This window comes from Bos grunniens, chromosome 14 (assembly GCF_055505025.1).
Source record: "Bos grunniens cultivar Pamir isolate PY7600 chromosome 14, Bosgru_T2T1.0, whole genome shotgun sequence".
In the NCBI taxonomy this organism is placed as follows: domain Eukaryota; kingdom Metazoa; phylum Chordata; class Mammalia; order Artiodactyla; family Bovidae; genus Bos; species Bos grunniens.
Genome location: NC_141178.1, coordinates 59,357,565 through 59,382,129, shown reverse-complemented (window position 1 = coordinate 59,382,129; position 24,565 = coordinate 59,357,565). Strand labels below are relative to the sequence as shown.

The 24,565-nt window shown below is 41.3% G+C and overlaps 1 protein-coding gene across 1 annotated transcript in view; it reads right to left on the bottom strand.

The window, feature by feature from the left end:
- Positions 1-20,353: 20,353 nt before the first annotated feature.
- The window catches only part of TMEM68 (transmembrane protein 68), a 41,963-nt gene continuing 37,751 nt past the window's right edge, over positions 20,354-24,565 (bottom strand). Inside the window, exon 4 of the mRNA XM_086336959.1 lies at positions 20,354-20,617. Within this exon, the coding sequence (XP_086193085.1) occupies positions 20,601-20,617 (17 nt within the window). The 3' untranslated portion in view covers positions 20,354-20,600. The remainder of the gene's footprint in view (positions 20,618-24,565) is intronic.

Here is a 24,565-nt window from a genome sequence, read left to right as displayed (position 1 = left end):
CTTTCACAGCATCAGGGTCTTTTCAAATGAGTCAGTTCTTCGCATCAGGTGGCCAAAGTATTGGAGTTTCAGCATCAGTCCTTCCAATAAATATTCAGGACTGATCTCCTTTAGAATTGACTGGTTGGATCTCCTTGCAGTCCAAGGGACTCTCAAGAGTCTTCTCCAACATCACAGTTCAAAAGCATCAATTCTTTGGCACTCAGCTTTTTTATAGTCCAACTCTCACATTCATACATGACTACTGGAAAAACCATAGCTTTGACTAGACATACCTTTGTTGGCAAAGCAATGTCTCTGCTTTTTATTTTATTATTTTTTTTTATTTTTTAACTTTACAATATTGTATTGGTTTTGCCATATATCAACATGAATCTGCCATAGGTATACACGTGTTCCCCATCCTGAACCCTCCTCCCTCGTCCCTCCCCGTACTATCCCTCTGGGTCGTCCCAGTGCACAGCCCCAAGCATCCAGTATCATGCATCGAACCTGGACTGGCAACTCGTTTCATATATGATATTATATATGTTTCAATGCCATTCTCCCAAATCATCCCACCCTCTCCCTCTCCCACAGAGTCCAAAAGACTGTTCATGCTGTCTAGGTTGGTCATAACTTTTCTTCCAAGGAGCAAGTGTCTTTTAATTTCATGGCTACAGTCACCATTTGCAGTGATTTTGGAGCCCAAGAAAGTAAAGTCTCTCCCTGTTTCCATTTCTTCCCCATCTATTTGCCATGAAGTGATGTGACCAGATGCCATGATCTTAGTTTTCTGAATGTTGAGCTTTAAGCCAACTTTTTCACTCTCCTCTTTCACTTTCATCAAGAGGCTCTTTAGTTCTTCTTTGCTTTCTGCCATAAGGGTGGTGTCATCTGCATATCTGAGGTTATTAATATTTCTCCTGGAAATCTTGATTCCACCTTGTGCTTCATCCAGCCCAGCTTTTCTCATGATCTACTCTGCATATAAGTTAAATAAGCAGGGTGACAATATACAGCCTTGACATATTCCTTTTCCTATTTGGAACCAGTCTGTTGTTCCATGTCCAGTTCTAACTGTTGCTTCCTGATCTGCATACAGATTTCTCAGGAGGTGGGTCAGGTGGTCTGATATTCCCATCTCTTGAAGAATTGTCCACAGTTTATTGTGATCCACACAGTCAAAGGCTTTGGCATAGTCAACAAAGAAGAAATCGATGCTTTTCTTGAACTCTCTTGCTTTTTCCATGATCCAGTGGATGTTGGCAATTTGATCTCTGGTTCCTCTGCCTTTTCTAAATCCAACTTGAACATCTGAACATTTACAGTTCATGTACTATTGAAGCCTGGCTTGGAGAATTTTGAGCAATCCTTTGCTAGAGTGTGAGATGAGTGAAACTGTGCAGTAGTTTGAGCATTTTTTGGCATTGCCTTTCTTTGGGATTGGAATGAAAATTGACCTTTTCCAGTCCTGTGGCCACTGCTGAGTTTTCCAAATTTGTTGGCATATTGAATGCATGCAGCACTTTCACAGCATCATCTTTCAGGATTTGAAATAGCTCAGCTGGAATTCCATCACCTCCACTAGCTTTGTTCATGGAGATGCTTCCTAAGGCCCACTTGACTTTGCATTCCAGGATGTCTGGCTCTAGGTGAGTGGTCACACCATCATGATTTTCTGGATCGTGAAGATCTTTTTTGTACAGTTTTTCTCTGTATTCTTGCCACCTCTTCTTAATATCTTCTGCTTCTGTTAGGTCCATACCATTTCTGTCCTTTATTGTGCTCATCTTTGCATGAAATATTCCCTTGGTATCTCCGATTTTCTTGAAGAGGTCTCTAGTCTTTCCCATTCCATTGTTTTCCTCTCTCTTTGCATTGATCACTGAGGAAGACTTTCTTCTCTCTCCTTGTTATTCTTTAGAACTCTGCATTCAAATGGGTATATCTTTCCTTTTCTTCTTTGCCTTTCACTTTTCTTTCCACAATGATTCATCTGATGTCATTTCATTTTTCCCCTTGATTATTTGTGATCATCCTGATGGTTTAGTAATAGAGAGTATAGTCTAGACAGCAGCTGCAAACCACACACACACACACACACACACACACACACATGCGCACACACACAGGGCTTGATTGAGGAAGCAGTCAGTGCTCGTCAGCATTCATCACCCACTTATCACTGTGACATATTCGAGGAAGGCAGGAATTATACATCCTGCTTTCTCCGTATCCATTTTTTCCAGAGACGTCTTACCAAGCACACCAACGGAAGAAATATTACACTAGTGTGCAAGGTCATGCTCTGTCTACTCATAGCATCAGGCTAGAAGAGTCCCTGATGGGGGTAAGAGAAGAATAAATAAAGATGAGAGGTTTATGAATTGTCTCTCTTCTGGAATGTGAGTGCAACTGCCACTTGGTGATGAATCTGACTTCTCTGCTGCTGGGATGCTCCAAACAAAGAATGATTACTGGGTGTCACTTGGCACTAAGCTTGAAGCGGACAGTAAACCTTGATTAACCAGAGACATAAACCCATCCGAATTTTTTATAGCTTATGACTTTGGAAAGAAACGCATGGGTCATAAGGAAACCAGATTATTTCCAGATTTATTCAAAAATTTACTGTGCCCGTCATGCCCAGGGGTCAGTGAAGACTTGGCTATATTTCCTATGCATTTTCCAGAAGAAACCAAGGCAGGGGTCTGGATGTTATGACAGCCTCAGGACATTACAACAGCTTCAACCTGCACAGAAAGATTCCATTTTGCTCAGAAGCTTGCACTTACTAGGTGACTAAGACTGAGGCTGAAACACATCTTGGCAGACTGTCCAGCAACAAAAATAGGGCCCAGGCCAACCCATTAAATAATGAGATGATTTCATCAAAACATCTCAGTTCCTCATTCTTCTGCCCACTATTTTCCAGAGCAGTGGCAAAACAAATGTCTACATGGATGAGAAATGAACAATCCTAAGTGGGTGATGGTGTCTATTTCACGAGGAGGGGGCTTCCGCTGTGGAAGAACTCCTCTTCCTCCAGTTTTCACAGTGTGCGGGGCTCTGCAACCGGTTTGCAGCTGACATTTCTGATATTGCTTCAGTAGAGCTGTCCGTATTACATATCATGCACTTACTGACTTATTCACAACAAAAATCTTTGGAGCAGGCACTCTGGAGTGAGCTAAATGAACAAAATACAGATGAGCTCACAGTCCAAATAGTGATTAAGGTTTACAGCGAGATATACTCTGATTCAGGTTTCCCAGTTGGCTCAGTGGTAAAGTATCTGCCTGCCAATGCAGGAGACGCAGGAGATAAGGTTTGATCCCTGGGTCGGGAAGATCCCCTGGAGGAGGAAATGGCAACCCACTAAAGTATTCTTGAATGGAGAATCCCATGATAGACGGTCACAAAGAGTCAGACCCTGATTCACTGGGATGAGCAAATGCCAAGATTCCTGGGTGCAGAGAGACCATGCAGACTAATGGTGACATCAGGGCTGGGAATAGGAGTGATGAGGCAAAAGTTCGGAGTCATCTGGGCTGGTCTTGTACAATGGCGGGAATTCTGTAGGCTCCTAGAAGGGTACCGTCAGCCCTTAGCCCGGCCCTCCCAGCGAGCAAAGCTGCCCCATCTTGTGTTCTGCTTCTCAACCCCAGGCAGGTGGCAACAGGTCGTCCAGTGGCACTGTCATCCTTGGTGCTTGTCTTACCTGTCCTCGGTGGAAACACCCTCTGGGAGCAGGAAGGACCAAAATGTGATGACTGCAGATGACGTCACTAGGAGATGCTGGGGCCCCTGCAGCCCAGGAACGCCTGATGGCCACAGGTGGGGCAAAGCCATCAGTGCTGAGTCAGCCTGGTTCAGACACCTGTACCTAAAAAGAATCTGAGGGAGGGCGAGCTTTCAGAGACAAAGCAAGCAAAATAGCAACTCCTCACCTCTGTCCAGAAGTCATGGGTAAGTAGACTTCACCGAATGTTAGAACAGGGTCTGTCAGTTTCGCTGATGAAACACACAGCCACGCCCCACAAAACTAGTATATACATGGCTGAGGCCCTTCGCTATTCACCTGGAACTATCATAACATTGTTAATTGGCTAGACCGCAACACAAAACGAAAAGTTCAAAAGAAAAACTATCTTTTAGAAAAGCTCTATGTTTTTCTTTTCATGGGTTCAAATATTAGTTCCTATAATTTATTAAGACCCCTGCCTCCTGGGTATCAGGTATGGCTGACTTTGGGGGGTGGTCACCAAAACCTTTGGCCCCATGCAGGGCACCTATCAGACAGAACCTTTGGTCAGTTGACATACATGAAACAAAGCATGGGGTGCTGGTGGGAGGCCGGGAAGAGGACGGGGTGGAGGGACAGGGATTCGATGACCCGGTCCTCAGGGGTCTACACTTCTGCTCCCTAGACCTGCAATGGCCTTTCCCCAGGCTCTCTTCAAGGCCAGTTGCCTCTCATCCATGGCTTCATCTTAGACGCTGCCTCCTCTCAAGACCCTCCTCTGACCACCAGCACTCTCCTTGTATCTAGAAATTATTCCCTTCCCACCACCCAATCATCCATATTATCATTCTATTCTGATCTTGCTGTTTGTGGGGTCTGTTGCTTTCAGTCTGGCTCCTATTAGACTGTAGGCAGACAGACTGTCTCTCTTCACTGCTGGACACGCAGCACCTGTGAGAGAGTCCACGGTGGGATCCAGTGGATCCTGGAATCACACATCACTTCAGGGAAACAGGCGGGGGCTTGGAGAGGAGGAGTTTCAGGACCCTACACCAGCACACGGAGCTGGCCTAGTGGGTGAGGACATTCTCCGTCAGTGAATTTCTACCCCAAACGTAACTCAGTCACTCCTTGCTCCTCACACTCAGAATAAAGCTTCTGTAAATATTAACCAAGAGGAGCAAAGTGAGGCTTTTTCTAATGGTCGGACTTTGTGAGTTGGAAGTGAAGCTATTTCTTATCTCTCATTTCACCTCCATGGGGCGGCTACAGCTCTGGGAGCTGATAGTCATATTTTTGTAGAACACTCGAAGATAACTTGAGTTGCCTAAGGAAAATATAAATATGAAATTGCTTTATACTGAGTTGAAGAGGTGGGGGATTACTATAATTTAAGAACCATGATAAAGTAAAATGAACATGGCCTTCAAGGGCTGTGACAGAAGTTATTTTAGTGAAAACACCTCTGGGACTAATGAAGGTTAGTCTTTAATTCTATGAGAAGTCCAACTTCTGAAGCCCTGTAACCAATACTTATCTATCAATGCACATGTTGCCACAGGGAATGGAATATGAATTAAAGGGGTTTTCCTGTAAGAAGATGCAAGCTTCATTCTACTCTTGGAAATAAGAGCTTCCGCAAAGTTTTTTTCATCCAGTTCCTCTGCGGTGTGAGTGCTCAGCTCCTATTTAGATTAATGAGAGCTCCATACATCCGTCCAAAGGAGGTTTGTGCCTCCAGGCAATGCCATTCCAGACAACCTGCTTTTAAATGGCCTTTTTTGAATGTTCACTTATGGATGAAATTTGGCATGTGGAGGGGAAGGAGAAGTGCTGTAATATATCAGCTGATTTTTCAGCTTGGCAGTGATGAAGCGAACTGAGACTAATTCAGGGTTCTACTTTACATTTTTGGCAAATGAGCAAATATGCAGATTTGTCCCAAACAGATGTATCTGCCAGTTTCCCCAGGAGCAGTTCCAGAAGCTGAGGTTCACTGAGCTGGTGCTCCAATTAGTGAGAACATCATAACAAGTATATAATTATTCTGGAACCTGTTGAGCTTTCATCTGCTATCAATTTCATTTCATTCAAGCCCAGTTCAGGCTGAACTTGCAGTAAACTCTATGGTTTAAAACGGAGATCTAAGATGTCACAACTTTTGTGTTTGACATGTACTTTGAGGCAGTAGTCAGGAAATTACCTTTGAAATGGTCACACTCAGTATGCCAATGGTCTCTCTGATTGATTAAAGCTTTATTGGCACTGCAATCATGATTATTCACAGTCCTCTGCAGCAGTGCCGCAGTAAATTGCTTCCAATGAAAAATGTGAATCCTGAAGGAGAAGTGGCAGCAGCTTGATAGATGTCTTGCATTATCCTTCAGCCCATCCAGACGGCTAGCCAGTCACTCACAACATACGGGGCACCAGGCTCGGGACACAGAGGTGCTAAGATGTGGTTTCTGTGATTGTGGAACTCATATTGGGAGAAGCCAAGTAACCTAGGCCAACTACAGCCCAGTGACCTCCTGTGGGCACTGGAATGGAAGGATGGACTGGATGTTGTGAAATCCCTGAAGATTTAGCAACCAGTTATGCCTGGAGAAGTCCAGGAAAGCTTCCCAGAGGAGAGGGTATTTGAGCTGAGTCTTGAAGTGTATAAACAAAAAAAAACTTTTTACAGGAAAAGGAAGAATGGCAAGAAGGCAGGAACAACAAGTTAAAGAGACACATGGACTTGTGAAAGAGCAGGATATATTTTTAAAATAATGAGAATTCAACATAATAAAGATTAGAAATTAAGGGGGGAAAGACTAGATGAAAGATTCCCAAACTTCTTCTTTTATTGCAACCTGCGTTTTTCAGTAATTTTTCCATGGCACACCTGAAGCCAAAAGAAATTTTTAAACGTTTTATTTATCAAGCAGTTGAGTTCACATAACATTTAAGATGCAATAAAGGAAAGTCATACTTTTATCTCACTCTTAAATAACTGCAATTACTTATTTGGGAGATGTGTACATCAGTTGGTTACTCAATAAGTTCTCAGATTTTGAAACCAGATTGGACATCACTACCCTGCTTCCTGTTGCACAATGATTTTCATGCGGTGCTTTCTTTTTATCAAGCAACCACCAAAATCCCAGCTCCACAAAGATACTACTCCAGCAGAATGTGCCACTGTTTGATGCTGAAATTGTAACCTATCCTTAGCTTCTAATAGTAGTACTAAGCTTTGAGCATCCTGAACATGAACATTTCAGAAATTCCTGCAGTACCTCCACGATTTTCTTGTGGTACATAAAGGCACCTCAGCACTGTCTGGGAAACGCTGGGCTGATGAAGAAGGTGAACTCAAACAGAGAAACACATAGGGTACGTTTCTGAAACACAAATGTGACACGGCCATGAAAATGAAGATACAATCAACCAAAACCTTTGAACTACATTTCTAAAGGAGACTTGAAAATATTCAACAGGTAGATGGGACAAGAAAATAACATTTTCTCTTCACATCCTCGATGCATAATGAAGTAAATAGAGATTATTTTCTTTCTTTCTCTTAATTTGAAATGTGACAGGACCCTATGGTCCTTACCCCACCAGGTCCTCAGCCTGCCTTTGTGGAAAACCTCTAGCCAAAAAATAAATTTAATCACAAAAGTGAGAAAATACAGAAGCAAAGGAAAACAGTCAAACAGAACAAAACAGTACGTTTAGTCACTAAATAAAGTCAAAGACTTTTTGTTCCTTCTCAAGGGCTGTAAACAGTATTCTGAGCCATATCCTGTGAGCTGTCTTGTATATACTGAAACCCCCACCAGGTGATGAAGTTGGCTACATGATGACCAGACTATAACCATGACATAAGCTGCCATAATTCTGAGGACTGGCCTCAAGGAAATGGCAACAAATGGACCCTGGAACTGAATATCAACTGTACTTAAAACAATCAAGATGATGCTGGTCAGACCACCGAATGACAAAATTCAAGGTGACTGTCAGAGCTGACCACATTGTTTCTGCCTGTAGTCCCCTCCTTCAGCCTTTAAAAGCTCTTGCCCACTGATTGTCACTGTAGTGGAAGGGGTGGTCTTTGGAAGAAGACCACTCCACCCTCTCTGGTTGCCAACATCCAAAAAAATAAAATTAAATTAAATTAAACTAAAAAAAAAGAAAAAAAAATAAAGCAAACTTTCCTTTCCACCAACCTTGCCTCTTTATTGGCTTTTGAGCAGCGAGCAGCCAGAACCCACTTTTGGTAACAAATTCACAATGGCTTCTGGATCAGCCAAATGTAAAGTCTAGTGGAAACGAATCCTGATGAGTCTCTCAGCATTGTTCAACTAAAATGAGCTCTCAGTAACATGCACTTTAAAAATATTAAACTCATGCGAAGAACTGACTCACTGGAAAAGACCCTGATGCTGGGAAAGAGTGAAGGCAGGAGGAAATGGGGACGACAGAGGATAAGATGGTTGGATGGCATCACCGACTCAATGGACATGAGTTTGAGCAAGCACGGGGAGTTGGAGATGGACAGGGAAACCTGGCGTGTTGCAGTCCATGGGGTTGCAAAGAGTCAGGCTCGACTGAGCAACTGAACTGAATTCAACAGATGTTCATAGCAGCATGATTTGGGATAGCCAAAAAGTGGAAAAAACCCAAATGCCCATTGCTTGATGAGCAGATGAACAGATGGTACTAGAGCCATTCAGTGAAATACTATTCTGCCCTTAAAAGGCGTGATGGACTGAGACATGGAAGAACCTTGTGAGTGAGTGAAAGAAGCCAAACACAAAGCTCATACATTGTATGATTCTACTTATATAAAATGTCCATTGCTGCTGCTGCGTCGCTTCAGTCGTGTCCGACTCCTAGTGACCCCCTGGACTGCAGCCTACCAGGCTCCTCCGTTCATGGGATTTTCAAGGCAAGAATACTGGAGTGGGTTGCCATTGCCTTCTCTGTCATTACTCCCAGACATAACCAATTAGATCATATCTTTTTATTTTCAATAAGCAGTCAGCACTTCTCAAATAATGCAGAACATCGATTTCCAGGTATTTATCTCTGTATGCTATTTATCCAAACAGATTTACATTGGAATTGAGCACTTTAGAAATGTATTAATAGCAAAAATATATTAAACACTCATAACTGGACCACATATGGCTTTCCTTGTCTTCTATATAGATATACTTACTCATTCATTAATTCACTTATAGTAATAACATCCAGACCTATGAATATTAATAGCCTGAGAACAAAATCCTGAGCATTAACTTCTGTTGTACAGGCATTAACTAGTTCTCTGACCTCAGAGTTATAGGGTTTAACCAAATCATTTATTCACACACACCTCAGATATGCATTGGTTCAAACTTTGCACTTTTCCATTCATGTGTACCTTTGTTTACTGATCCCCTAATTAAGTCACTAATAATAATAAAGTCAATGTGTAAAACTCAAAAAACCCTAAAAACAATATCCTAGAATATTACTAAGATCTATCTATAGGCTTCTTTTTCATAAAACTAAGATGCTACATCTTTTTTGCAGCAGATCACATTATACACAAAGATTATCAGCTTACTTGCTTCATGTCAATCCCATATTTATACTTTATCTACTATGCCTGTCCTTCATTCACTTAATTTTTCCATGCTTTAAAGATGGTACATATGGTAGCCAGCCTGCAAGACAGCACCCAAGGATTCCTGGCTCCTAGTACTCGTAGCCTTGCAGTCTCCTCCCATATTAAATCACGTCTGGCCTCTATACCCAATAAAATACTTGACAGGCTGACAGTGTATGACCTCTGAATCTTAATTATACATACATTGAGCTTCCTGCCTCCCTTTCTCTTGTGTTTATTGCTCTTGGGGAACTCAGCTGTCATGTTGTAAGGACACTCAAGCAGTCCTGAGGAGAGGGCCATGTATAAAGAAACTGTGGTCTCCCTGCCAACAACCAGCACAAACTTTCTAGCCTTCCACTAAATTTCTATCACAAATTTAGAGATAGAAATGGTTGCCTGAGGCTGATGGGGGGTGCTGGGGAAGGGGGTAGGATAGGGAGTTATAACCAATGGGCTTGAGGTTTCTTTTTGAGCTGTGAAAATATTCCGGAATTGGACAATGGTGATGGTTGCACAGCTCTGAAGACAGACTAAAACCCACTAAATTATATACTTTAAAAAGAGGGAATTTTCTGGTATCTGAATTGCATCTCAAGGGGAAATCAGAGATGGCATAACTTGCCAAGCCCCATCCCACTCCAGCCCCTCAGAGTCACAGATTCCTTCCTGTCTGGGTGGGGCCACATGGGTGTGCCCTTAACCATCCCTCTTGGGGAGGACAGAGGCTGCCCCCAAATTTCCAGGGGCTCCGTGCCCTGGGGACCATCGCATCATCTGAATCAGCAAAGGTGTCTCCCCAGCAGTTCCCTCCGGCTCCTGGCATATCCCTCCCCTCACCCCACCCACCTTCCCGCACTTCCTCCATGGTGTCCTCACCATCACCTCACCTGAGCTCCAAGAGGTGAAGGAGTAGCCAGACAACCCGGGAGAATCTCCTCTGCTGTTTAGCCACCAGTGTCCTGACTTGGATATTGTTCTGTAGTTACCTGCAATGTTACCACCAGAGGAACTGGGTGCAGGAGACCCCCCAGGAACAAGCCTGATCGGTCCTGATTCAAAAGGCAATTTCAGGAAATGTCAAAGGAAAGAACTTGGTATTCAGCAGAGTTTTAACAAATCACTCTAAACCGTGATGTGAAATTCCCCCAGCCATGTGACTCCCCTCACACCTAAGGTCACAAATCACCGTCTAATAACCTGGGAATGAGGACATGAGAATCAGGATGCTTCCTCTTTCTTCCACTTAGTTGTAACATTTCAGAAAAGTTCCTTGATATTTTTAGGTTTTTATTGCACCATCTGGGAGAAAGAGATAAGATGGTTTTTACTAGGTAGTATTTGTAAAGCCTTTTGTTTTTCAGTGCAGAGTAAGTACATTGAAAAAAGAAAAACTAAGTAATAACTACAAGGTCAAGAACACAGAGAACACCCAGCCCGCGACAGTGACACTGCAGGAGAAGAATCATGAATCAGCCCCACAGGCCCGCCACGCACAATGCCCCCACTCCGCCCCTCACGCATGCGCAGAAGGTGCGTCCACTGGTCGCCGCACCACCACCACGTGGTTTGGGAACCTTTACACTAAGCCCTCTGTAAGTTACTGAGGCGGGAAAAAAATAAAAAACACTAGGACTTCATTTATTTCTTTTCAGGCTTCTGTTTATCTTATTCATTGTTAATGTTTATTTTACCCTTAAATATGGATCTCCATCCCATTACTATCATAGGGTTTTATTCAAATTTAATATATTTTTATATGTGAAAGCCTTTTTATTGTTTACCCTAAATGAAGGAAACTTACAATTAGAAGTTGGTTGTTTATTTCCCATGAGCCTAAAGTTTGAAATGTTGTAAAACGTATGGATTGAATTATCAGTCAAATGATGAGTACACCACTGAGGAGAATGATCAAATATACGAAAAGTAAAAAAAAAATTGGAAGTCTTCATCTGAACAGATTTTGCACAGTCCTTTTTTCCTGATGCTTTCCTGTATTCTTAGATGATGATGACTTATTGCTGAAATGACACAGGGAACAGCATTGACTTTTCTCTTTTTTAATGAAAATGATGCAAATTCCTTAATCATCTAAACAAGTAGATGGGAATGGGCTACAACATCACTCAACAGCTGAATTCTCTCAGAGTTCTGCTTCCTCAAATCAGCACGATTTTGTATCCTCAAAATGTATTTTTAAATGGTCTGTCAACTGACAACTCAGTCAAGTTCTCCTTCAATTTTGTTGGGAGCCAAGAATTGGAAACCATCTGACTCAGAAAGGAATAGTTACCCACCCACTAGAGTTTATCTCTTTCTTAGACCCACATCAATATTTCAAAGGATCCCTTTGCATGGAAGTTTTAACATTCCAGAGCAATGCTATACTAAGATTTGGAAATGGGGGAGAGTGGCACCTTCCTTCTGTGAAGCAGGACAGGGGCCATTATGAAAGGGGAGTGGGGAAGGAAGCAAGAGATCACCTGAACCACAGGGGGCCTCCTCCAGCACCGCAGTTGTCCTACATATTTATGGTCTTAAAGTGGATGACCTTAAAGCTCTCCATCCTCATGCCACACCTCCAACGCCCAATTTTCAGTTGTGTAGCCCCCGGGTGGGGAACAGGGCAAGGAGCTGAGCCATGAGCCTGGCCCCTGGCCATTGAGCAGTGTCCTGAGCAGGGCAGCCCGAGGACCTGTAGGGACAGGAGCGCCCGATGATCAGCGCTAAGTGGTTTGAGATCCTTCCTCTAAAGAGTCTCTGTTTCCCCAAACCCTCCTAAAACCTCCCACACATGAGAGGTGACCATGTTACACTTTGGGTCAGCACAGCACAAAGAGACGAGAACAGCCCCAGAGGAGAGATGGTAGGTGTTCCAGAACCCATAAAGTAGGAACTTTGGGCCAGGAATCCATGAAGAAGTCAGGGAGGACGTTCGATTTCACGGGGATGTGAGACGAGTCTGTTTTCATCTTGTCTTGAGCTCAGAGAACAAGGCCACCTCCACTGAAAGCTGAGTTAGACTGGGCAGATGAACACCTGGAGCAGGGTGGAGAGAGCCAACCAAAGTCCCACATCCTCTGGGTTCTTGTCTATACCTGAACCAAGCATCTGAATATAAGATGTGCTCCACTTTCTGCCTTTTTTTTTTTTTTCAGTTGCAGCACGTGAAATCTCGTTCCCTGACCACGGATTGAACCTGGGCCCCAGCATTGGGAATGAACTCTTAACCACTGGACCTCCAGGGAAGGCCTGGAAAACATTATTCATGTCATTTTGGCCTGGAAAAAATATAAGACACTTACAGACTTCTCACCTTTGCCATAAAAATTACCCTCAAAGATGCACCCATGAAATAATTAATTTTAAACAGAGTCCTGGAAAACCTCCAGGGCAAAATGAATTGGAAAACATACTCCTGAGCATCTGAGATGATCCAACTACACAAAATTGTTGACAATTAGATTTTGAAGGCATTTCCCAAATGCTGATCTAAAAGATTTTAGAGCAGTTGGTTTTAAAGCATTCTTTCTGATAGTCCTTATAGAGCCAAATCACTCCTGAGACTACTCCTGCTTGTGACTATAAACCCATATCTTTGGCAAATAGGACCATAGGGGTACCACTCTAATGAGTCTGAAAGTGGCTCAAATCATGAATGTATATGTTTTACAAAGGGTGTAAAAGGAAAGCAAAATATATTCCTCTCTTAAACTATGTATACTCATCTAACCTCTCAGGAGACTATCTTTGCGGCTGATTTTGACTCTCACAATAGTATTAGATACATGTTACGTGTGTACATCACTGACCGAGATACAGGGTCAGTCCACGTGACCTATTCTGACTAGTGTCTGTCCAAAATCAAAGGCAGCAAAAATGGTGAACAATCTAGGCCCTCACCTATTTCTCCATAACAGCAATCAATAATAAAATAAGTTCTCAAAGGCCACTTAATAGCTTGACAAAAATCTGGCAGTTGTCAGGAACTACTGCTATCATTAGACGAAATATTCAAAGTGAGTCAGTAGTTTAGGGGCATAAAGACTTTTCCTGCTTAAATACAGGACAGACCAGTGTGTTCTAAAGTGGAATCACATGAAAGAGAAGAGCCAGAAAGTAGGGGTCCCAGATTCAACTCAACACTCCTGCCACAATAGTTCTTATTTTACCTGTTTTCTTTGTCTAGGAAAAAAAAGTTGTAAAAGTTTTGAAAAGAATATAGAAGAATTCTCCTGAGTCCAACCAGAGAAAACCCTCCGATGGATTTATTATGAATAAACAAAATAGCCATCAATTATAATAGACCTTGAGGAATTCAGGTGGCAGGAAGTATTCATCAGGCTTTTAATTAAGTTTAGTGTCTAATTAACTATGATAATGAGGAAAGCATTATCAGACAAATAAAGGCGGTGTGTCTGAAGTTCCCAGGTGAAGCAGTGGTGAAGAATTCCACCTGCCAATGCAGAAAATGTAAGAGATGCAGGTTTGATCCCTGGGTCAGGAAGATCCCCTGGAGGAAGAATGGCAACCCACTATAGTATTCTTGCTGGGAAAATCCCATAGACAGGGGAGCCTAGTGGGCTACAGTCCTTGGGGTTGCAAAAGTGTCAGACAACTTAGCAAACTGCTACTGCTAAGTCCAGTCGTGTCCGACTCTGTGTGACCCCATAGACGGCAGCCCACTAGGCTCCTCTGTCCCTGGGATTCTCCAGGCAAGAACACTGGAGTGGGTTGCCATTTCCTTCTCCAATGCATGAAAGTGAAAAGTGAAAGTAAAATCGCTCAGTCATGTCTGACTTTTGGCGACTTCATGGACTGCAGCCTACCAGGCTCCTCCGCCCATGGGATTTTCCAGGCAAGAGTACTGGAGTGGGGTGCCATTGCCTTCTCCGTAGCAAACTAAGCAGCAACAACAATTTGTTTAAAAGAAAGACAAGCAACTTGTCAAAGTAGCAGAGGCTTTTTGATTGAAGGTCTTCAAACAAAAAAAGTCAGCAGTAAAATTGGAAAGCCTTATTCTACCTCCCTGTCTTCAACCCCTATTCTCATTGCTCACATTTACAAAACTGAGAGCCCACTGATGGGATGAAATTGACCACTGAGGCCAAGCTGGATGTCTCAAGGCTGGGAATAAGTAGCAAGAAGCTGACCATTCCATATTTGACACTAGCATCAGGGTGGAAATCTGATTTACCCTGTGCAATCGTACAGATTCTTGCTCTTATTTCCAAAGAAACAGTATCATCATGATTGAAGAAAAAGAATCTAGTCACTTGAAATAGCCTTATATTTTTACAATAAAAAGAATCATTATATACTAATAAAACTCTATGAAGTGTATACTGTCTTACCTATGAGAAAATTACTGTCCTACAAGGATTAAAAATTGACTTTGAATTTTAGAATGAGGAAATATCTTTGAAGTGAGTTTGAGTGTCTTCTTAATTTAGAAATTTCGTCTACATCTCCAACTTGTGATTATTTATTCTGTTTGAATACTTTCTGTGATTCAAGAAAATTCACTCCACTTTTGAACAACATTCATTATTAGAAAGAGCTTCCTCATATAAAGGGAAAATCCACTTCTCCACGAACTTCCCAATGGGTCTGAGTTCTATGCCTTGTGTCTGTACAGAATAAATCCAACCCCTTTGCTGCAGAACACTGAACGTTTTGGGGGTGTTCATTTCAGCTGATGGTTTCTACCCCATTCTAATTCTGGTCATCCTTTTAATGATGCAATTCAATTCATAAAGAGCTCTCTCGAAAAGTAATAACCACACTGGACATGTAAGTGTTGGTGGTGGTGGTGTTCAGTCATGTCAGATTCTTTGCGACCCCATGGACTGCAGCATGCCAGGCTTCCCTGTCCCTTACTATCTTCCAGAGCACATGTAAAAAGTATACAGTAGGGAACTGCCAGATCCTCTGACTTGTACACTAACATCAGTCGTCCTGAACCCTGTATTTATATTGTATTTTTCAGAGCCATCAAGAAGTTACATCCTACAACCTTTTTAAAAAATATATTAACCATATTTGATCCCTAGGTCAGCAAGATCCCCTGGAAAAGGGAATGGCAACCCACTTCAATAGTCTTGCCCAGGAAGTTCCATGGACAGACAACCTGGCAGGCTACAGTCGCAAAGAGTCGGACACAACTGAGCTACTAATGCAACCATATTAGAGCTACCAACAAACAATTGCTTTCTTAATAGAGTTCATCACATTTATTCTCTTCAACTTCCTCTTGTTTGTATTAGTGTAAATATAGTGTCAAGATATTTTTAAAATACGATGTTGCCATCTAACATGTGTGACCTAACTATACCATGCCTGTGGCATTCCCTTAGCCATGCATCTGAAATTTTCCACCTTGTCAAAGAGGCAGATTTCTACAACAGGATCTAGATCTTCTGAGGCTCAGAACCTGCAGGGAAGCAGGGAGGGGAGATCATGTGGGCAGGAGGCAAGCTGACCTCCCACAAGAACCCTGAGCACAAGAACAGCCAGGGACCACAGGCACATTGGGAGCCCCCAGGCCACCGGGGCAGTCCTTGCAGGAACAGCCCCTGGAACAGACTTTGTAGTTCCTTGGGGGAGAGAATTTGACTTCAATTGCCTGACTTTTCTTATCCAGATCTTTCCTGACAACTGGAACATCATGTTTTCAAACCACAGCACTGGGGTAAGTTTTCCAGATTTCCCGACAGGAGCATGAATGAAAAGAGGTATCAACACTGAATATTCATCTGTTCTCCCAAGACAGTGGAACTGCTAACACAAGGGTTACAGCTGGGATCTTCCTGCCAGATGGAACCTGACCAGAGGAGACCTGTGAGACCCCTGCTGAGACTCTCCAACCTCTCTTCTCATTGACCCTCCCGGCTATGTGCACATCTCTGCAAAGCCTAGACACAGGCAATAAAGGATGGACTTCAAATTGTCTCCTTTTCTGTCTCTTCTGAGTTGTTCGTTGTTCAGTTGCTCAGTCGTGTCCGACTCTCTGCAACCCCATGGACTGGGGCATGCTAGGCTTCCCTGTCCTTCACTCTCTCCCCAAGTTTGCTGGAACTCATGTCCATTGAGTCTTCTGAGTTGTTGAGTGTTAACTACCTAGGTGGCGCTAGTGGTAAAGAACCCTCCTGCCAAGAGACACGAGTTTGATCCCTGGGTCGGGAGATGCCCTGGAGAAGGAAATGGCAACCCACTCCAGGATTCTTGCCTGGAGAATCGCATGGACAGAGGAGCCTGAAGGGCTACAGTCTGAGGGGTCGCAAAGAGTCGGACATGACTGAAGCGACTTAACACGCACGCATATCCATTGAGTCTTCTGGGTAACTTCCCTAAAATCTGGAAAAGCAGAACACAATAGCCAGAATAATCATCCTGATCATCCTCCCTTGCAGCTTACTTTAGACCCCACCCCTGGAGTTACTAGTTATCATCAGAGACATGTAGGCGTGAACCACATGCTGATGGCGTACAGGGCAACCTCGTGGTATTTCTTATCTGACTCCATCACTTCCCACCTAAAATCCTGGAGGCATGGAAACTCCAGGGAATATGCTGTCCCTGGATTATATATATATATATATAAAAACATAATATATATATGTTTAATGTTTATATGTTTAATATATATACATTAAACATTATATATATTATATATATGTATATATGTAAAATGTAAAATTTTACAATGTTTATATGTTTAATATATATATTACAATTTTATAATGTTTATGTTTAATATATATATACTTTAAACACTGTATATATATTATATATATGTATATATGTAAAATGTAAAATTATATATGTGTAAAATGTATATGTATACATTAAACATATATATATATATATATATAATGTTTATATATATATATATTATCCAGGGACAGCATATTCCCTGGAGTTTCCATGCCTCCAGGATTTTAGGTGGGAAGTGATTGAGTCAGATAAGAAATACCACGAGGCTGCCCTGTATGCCATGAGCATGTTTAATATATATGTATATATTAACGTATATATGACTTCCCTGGTGGCTCAGATGGTAAAGCGCCTTGCTTACAGTGTGGGAGACCTGGGTTCGATCCCTGGGTTGGGAAGATCCTCTGGAGAAGGAAATGGCAACCCACTCCAGTACTCTTGCCTGGAAAATCCCATGGACAGAGGAGCGTGGTGGGCTACAGTCCAATGGGTCGCAAAGAGTTGGACATGACTGAGGGACTTCACTTCACTTCAATGTATGTATGTTTATATACATACAAACATATATGTATATAAATTTATATGTTTATATACATATAATGTACATATGTTTAATATATGTTTAAACATATATATGTTTAATAATCATATATATGTGATAATATATATATAAACATTTCTAAAATATTTTAAAAATAAAAAAAATATTTTTCTTCCTAAACTCATAAACCTGGAGCTCTGGGGTGAGGGATGCTCAGTGGAAAGTCCCCACCATTTTTCCCCTCCCTCTCTGATACTTCAGTCCACATGACCAAACTAGCAGCATGATGCTTCAAGTTGTATAGTATTGTATAGTCCAACAAGTTGTATTGTTGGACTAATCTTTCCACAAATATACACTCTGGATAAAGTTTAAAAACAACTAGCTGAAGACACTAAAGAACAGACAAGAGCAGGAAGAAGATTAACACAAGGAATGAGGGAAGGCTCTGGATGAATTTTCCATTTTTATGGCTTTTAACCTGAGGGTAGGTCCCAGTCCACTTGAGTCCCATGCCTCACTTGAGATTAAAGAAATAATTTTTTGAAAACTTATTTGCTTGAAGAATAAGAGAACTGAGATTGGCTAGAACTAGCAGCTGGAAAACGAGGAAGAAAATCTCAGAAATGAGAGAGCCAGAGAACAAATTCTGTATATAAACATGGCCCAGACCCCTTGCCAACCTCCGAATCACACTTGCACAGGCCCACTCTAGGGAGAGTGAAAAAGAAGATGAAGTTTGTGGCTTGAGTTCAACAAGTCACTTATCTGCCCAAACAAAATACCAACACTCTTTGTAGTAACATGGCAGAGTCCAGATCTGCATGGGATATCATAACATGCAGGACACCTTTCAAAATTATTTGACATACAAAGGAACAGGAAAACATGACCCATACTTAAAAGAAAAGACACTCAGTAGATACTAACTCTGAAATGGTCCAGAGGTTGGGATTAACTGAGAAAGATTTTAAAGCAGCTATTAAGACTATGTAGCAGCACACAATAGAAAACAATGCAAAGAGAAAAAATTATCAGCAGGAAATGGAAACCCTAAAAAAGAACCAAATCAAAATTCTGTGACTTAAAAGTTTAATCATTGAACTTAAAAATTCATTGGATAAGCTTAAGAACTGATTGGGAATGTCAGAATTAAAAAAGAGATAAAAATTAATATCTTCGAATATGTTGAGAAAAGCAGAGAGATAAAATGTATATTTTAAAAAATGAACAGAACCTCAGGGAACTATGAGGGAACCTGAGGGAACTCGCAGGTGAAAGCAGGCTATTCATGCTAGTGGTCAGACATAAAACTGTTCCAAGATAATCACTTAGCCAGATGTCCCAAAGATGAAATTATCCCTCATTCACCTATAGAAAAAACTCTGAATAACTTTATTAAATATAATGCATACAATCCATGAGTTTCCAGTAACACTAAGAAATTGGGTCATAATGGCAAAATAAGCTTGATAATGCAGACCATGTGAAAGTTAGAAAATATATTATTTCTTGGAAATACACGAAGCTCAAGAACTAAAAGGCTCCTAAAAGACAGACTTAAAAGTCCTCTTGATGTAAAATAAAAATTGAATTACAAAAAGAGACAAGGTCTTTTTACAGAGGCTCACATTTAAAAGTCTGGGACCTCACAATGGTTGCTGGGCCTTGACCAGGAGTCAGTTGCTTGACAACCAAATCCTGCAGCCTCAGCTAGTCCAAGGAGGTAGTCTTCTTCTCTTAGAATTTTTAAAACTCTCTACAACTCTAGGAAGACAATTCCAGAAAAATATAAGAAATAATCAGTCAATCTACAATATTAGCTTGGAACCATGGGCTTCCCTGGTGGCTCAGCTGCTAAAGAATCCGCCTGCAATGCAGGAGACCTGGGTTTGATCTCTGGGTTGGGAAGATCCCCTGGAGAAGGTAACGGCTACCCACTCCAGTATTCTGGCCTGGAGAATTCCATGGACTGTACGGTCCAGTCCATGGGGTCACAAAGAGTCAGACACGACTGAGCAACTTTCACATGGTATTAGCACATTTGAAACTGGTATTAGTAAAGTGAAGTAGTTCAGTCGTGTCCGACTCTTTGCAAACCCATGGACTGTAGCCTATTAGGCTCCTCCGTCCATGGGATTTTCCAGGCAAGAGTGCTGGAGTGGATTGCCATTTCCTTCTCCAGGGGACCTTCCCCACCCAGGAATTGAACCCGAGTCTCCCATATTCCAGGCAGACGCTTTACCGTCTGAGCCACCAGGGAAGCCCCGGTATTAGTAAGTGTAATCCATTTGGTAATCATCACTATACTTCTGTGCATTTTTTTCTGCTTCTTAAAGTATTTGAAGCATTCCTGCTGCTGCTGCTGCTGCTGCTGCTGCTGCTAAGTCGCTTCAGTCGTGTCCGACTCTGCGTGACCCCATAGACGGCAGCCCACCAGACTCCCCCGTCCCTGGGATTCTCCAGGCAAGAACACTGGAGTGGGTTGCCATTTCCTTCTCCAATGCATGAAAGTGAAAAGTGAAAGTGAAGTCGCTCAGTTGTGTCCGACTCTTAGCGACCCCATGGACTTCAGCCCACCAGGCTTCTGTGTTTGTAGGATATCCCAGGCAAAAATACTGGAGTCGGTTGCCATTTCCTTCTCCAGATTTGAAGCGTTGGGTGAGTGAAATCCATGATTTTATTTGATGTTTAGAAGAGTTTGATTAAATTAGTTTGCAATCAATGCTTAAGCGTTTAGATAATTTAATTTGTTAAATGTGTAAGTTTTGATTTATTCATCTTAAGCAACATGTAAATACTTAGAGAAATATCAATCATGTATGTTTCATGTATGAAGGAAGTTGAAATAAATCATAATATTAAAATGGACATTAGGCGCGACGGCGTCCTGCGTCGTTCCTTTTGAAACGAGTGGCGGGGAACTGCTCCGGAAGCCCCTGGCGTCGCTGTCTGCTGGGTGGAAGCGTGTACCGTCATCCGTGGGCCTGGTCTTTAAAAAAAATAAAAAATAAAAAAAATAAAATAAAATGGACATTAAATAGAATATAAATAGGTGATAGTATTATTTAGTATTTGAAGTGCTTTTGTTCACTGAGAAGAATCCAGTCAACAATTTTTTACAAAGTTCTACAGCCAATGTGAACAAAACCTAGAAGGAAACATATTTTATGCATATTTCCATAATATCATATTACATGCTACTCAAATTCCAACTTAAGAGATTTCTAGCATTAGTATCATAAGTTCCATTTTCAATAGATCAGATTCAATCCAGTTCTGACAAAAGGATAACACACTGTTTTCTCCTTAGCAAGAGCTGCAGCTGAAGGGAGGTCATTTTTGCGTTCCTGACTGAGATTCACACCCCACCAGAAACACATGTAATGTTCAGTGGCTTTTCTTTTGAGGGTCTGTGTCTTAGCTCCCTTGTCAGGCTGGCGAGGGCCTCCCACACGAGGGAGTGGGGAGCGACTGCTTCAAAGGGCACAGGGCTTCCTTTTGGGGTGATGAAAAGTTCTTGAAATTACATAGAGGTGATGGTCGAACTACATTGTGAGTGTGCCAAAGACCATTTAATTGTATGATGTAAAATAACCAACAGTTACATGTGTGTTAAATTAAATTAAAACAAAAGAACAGTGGAATGGGGGGAAATGAACAAGTCACTGTTAGATGAGAAAGAGTGTTTTTGAGGGAAAAAAAAAATATTTCAAGCAGATAATGTGAAGACGCAAAGAAAAGTGATGGGCTTGCAGGGGTGAAGAAGGGTCAGACCTGCTTCATTCTCTCACACTGAAATGAGGGGGATACACTGGTAATATATAAATTTTTCAAGATCCTCCCAAATTCTTCCCAATTTATTTTTGGAAATTTGGGACCAAAGAGGGAACTGAAAATCAATACAGTCAGTAATTTAATCTGTATAGACCTCAGGAGTAGATGAGTTAAAACAAAAAAGGGAGTCAGCAGGCTATCATGTTAGCCTTTATCAGAGTCAGGTCACTGGTTACTTTGTCTATGTGGGACCAAACCCTAGTGATGTCCAGAATTGGATCAATGCTTTCACCATTGAGTAAGCAAAATAATTAAACAAGAAGAATTACTTTTGCCTAACAGATTGACAAATTTTAGGGGGCAGGGGAGGAGATTTTTTAAAATTTTTAATTTTTTTATTGTAGTAGAATTGTTTTACAATGTTGAGTAGTTTCTGCTGTACAACGAAGTGAATCAGCCATATGTATACAGATATCCCCTCCCTCTTGATCCTTCCTCCCACTCCACCTGTTCTCATCCCACCCCTCTAGATCATCACAAGGCACTGAGCTGGGTTCCCTGTGCTGTAAGCAGCTTCCCACTAGCTAGCTATTTTACATGTGGTAGTGTATTTATGTAGATTGACAAAATTTTAAGATTACTATGAGCTGGTATTTGTAATATGAACAGCAGCATATTCCCATGCCAACATCTCAGTAATGTAAATAAAATCAACTTCCCTAGAGAGTAATTTGGCAATATGTAATCAGTTTTTTAATATGCATATCCTTTACCTAGCCATGTTACCTCTGTGAATTTATCCCAAGGAAAGAATTAGTAAGGCATACAAAGTTACATGTACAGATATGTTCATCATGCTGTTATTCATAATAGTGAAAAAGTGAAAAGCGTGTTTTCTCAGTTCTCAATAGGGAACTCATTAAATACATCATGGTTCAGCCAATGCATGACTATTGTTATGATAGATTCAAAAATAATCATGAAGATCAATATTCATTATAAAGAAAAATGCTCCTAATATGTTATGCTTAATAAAAAGATTACAAAACAGCACTGTAATATAATCACATTTTTATATGCATAGAAAAAATATGAAAAGGCACACATCAAAATGTTAATAAGATTTCTCTCTGGGTGGTGGTAATTTTCATTTTCACTTTACACCTTTTTGTATTGTCTGGATTTATTTCTATTAATGTGTTATTTGGTGGCTCAGAGGGTAAAGCGTCTGTCTACAATGCGGGAAACATGGGTTCAATCCCTGGGTCGTGAAGATCCCCTGGAAAAGGAAATGGCAACCCACGCCAGTACTCTTGCCTGGAAAATCCCATAGACTGAGAAGCCTGTTAGGCTACAGTCCATGGGGGTCCCAAAGAGTCAGACATGACTGAGCGACTTCACTTTCACTTTTCATTACAAGAAAAAATAAAGTTATGTTTATTTTGAGCAGCAGTCTAGTAAAGGAAAAGATAAAAGTGAAAAAATTTTTGAAAATAAGCAAAATCTCTAGAGCAAAGATACCAATGGACTCTCTCGTGTTGGAGTTCAAACTTAATAGGTTCAGGCCACTTGATTCACTTGTGAATCAAAGCTCTTTTCTTTTTTAAAAAATATTTTTTCAATGTGGACTACTTTTAAAAGTCTTTATTGAGTTTGTCACAGTACTGTTTCTGTTTCATATTTTGTTTTTTTGTATGCGAGGCATGTGGGATCTTAGCTCCTAACCAGAGAGTGAACCTATAAGACGTCCCTGGTGGTCCAGTGGCTAAGATGCTTCAGTCCCAATGCAGGAGGCCTGAGTTTGATCCCTAGTCAGGGAACTAGATCCTACATGCCACAACTGAGGGTTGGCGTGTCACAACTGAAAATTTCGAGTGCCACAAGGAAGACCCAGTGCAGCCAAATAAATAAATGAAAACAAGATAAATACGATATAATGCAAAAAGGAAATCTTGTCAACCATCTTTTTCATAAAAATTAGCATCGACCATGTTAGTAGGAAAGAAAGAATGAATACAGGTTCAAATGTGACCCAGGTGGAGGAGGGAAAGTAAAGTTTTTTCCAGGAGGAAATGGATGGAATGTGTCTTTCATGTAGTATTATCTTTAAAAAAAAAAAAAACAACAACTTTTCTGGGATTCACAACCTCCCTGTGCAGCCTATTATAGTACTTCATCAGCTTGAGAATCAAGAAACTTAATCAATACCACACTTGCCTAAATTTAAGGCCAATTATTCTTTTGCAGTCTTGAACACACACAGAAAACACTGTTCATTTCCCAAAGTTATCCCACACAGGTTTCACAAAATCCATTTAATTGTTTCCTGGAATACTTGAAAGATCCCTCTTTATAGCATTTCATGATGGCAGCACCAATCAATGAAACGAACAATTCCTAGATTCGATTTGCAGGATACTCAATACATTTTATACAGAGAATTTATTTGCTGTCTACATTCTAGCTTTCATGTAGTTCTGGACATTGATCTTTAGGGGAATCAAGACTTTTTTGATTTATCAATAAAGCAAACTATTTTTGAACGGATTCTAATTTCTTAACTAGTAGAACTTCTTGCTTGGGATTTAAATACCATGGTGCATTTTCTACAAATCAATTAAATTGCTTTTTTATATGAAGTCAGTCAAGTGATTTTTTTATCCCAAGAAAATATTTTGGTCTTCTCATACACTCATTTATTCAGTAACTATAAAAGTATTCTTCAAGGAAGCAAGGACTCAACAGTCGGTGATACAACTCTTAATTTGCTGATTCTTGATACTAATAATGATGGGAGTTAACTGGTGATCCAGTGGCTAAAACTCCATGCTCTCAAAGCAGGAGGCCTGGGTTCAATCCCTGGTCAGAGAACCAGATCCCACATGCCTCAACTAACAGTTTGCATGCTGCAGCTAAAGACTGCACATGCTACAACTAAGACCCAGTGCAGCCAAACACTATATATGTGGAGAAGACTCTTGAGAGTCCCTTGAACTGCAAGGAGATCCAACCAGTTCATTGTGAAGGAGATCAGCCCTGGGATTTCTTTGGAAGGAATGATGCTAAAGCTGAAACTCCAGTACTTTGGCCACCTCATGTGAAGAGTTGACTCATTGGAAAAGACTCTGATGCTGGGAGGGATTGGGGGCAAGAGGAGAAGGGG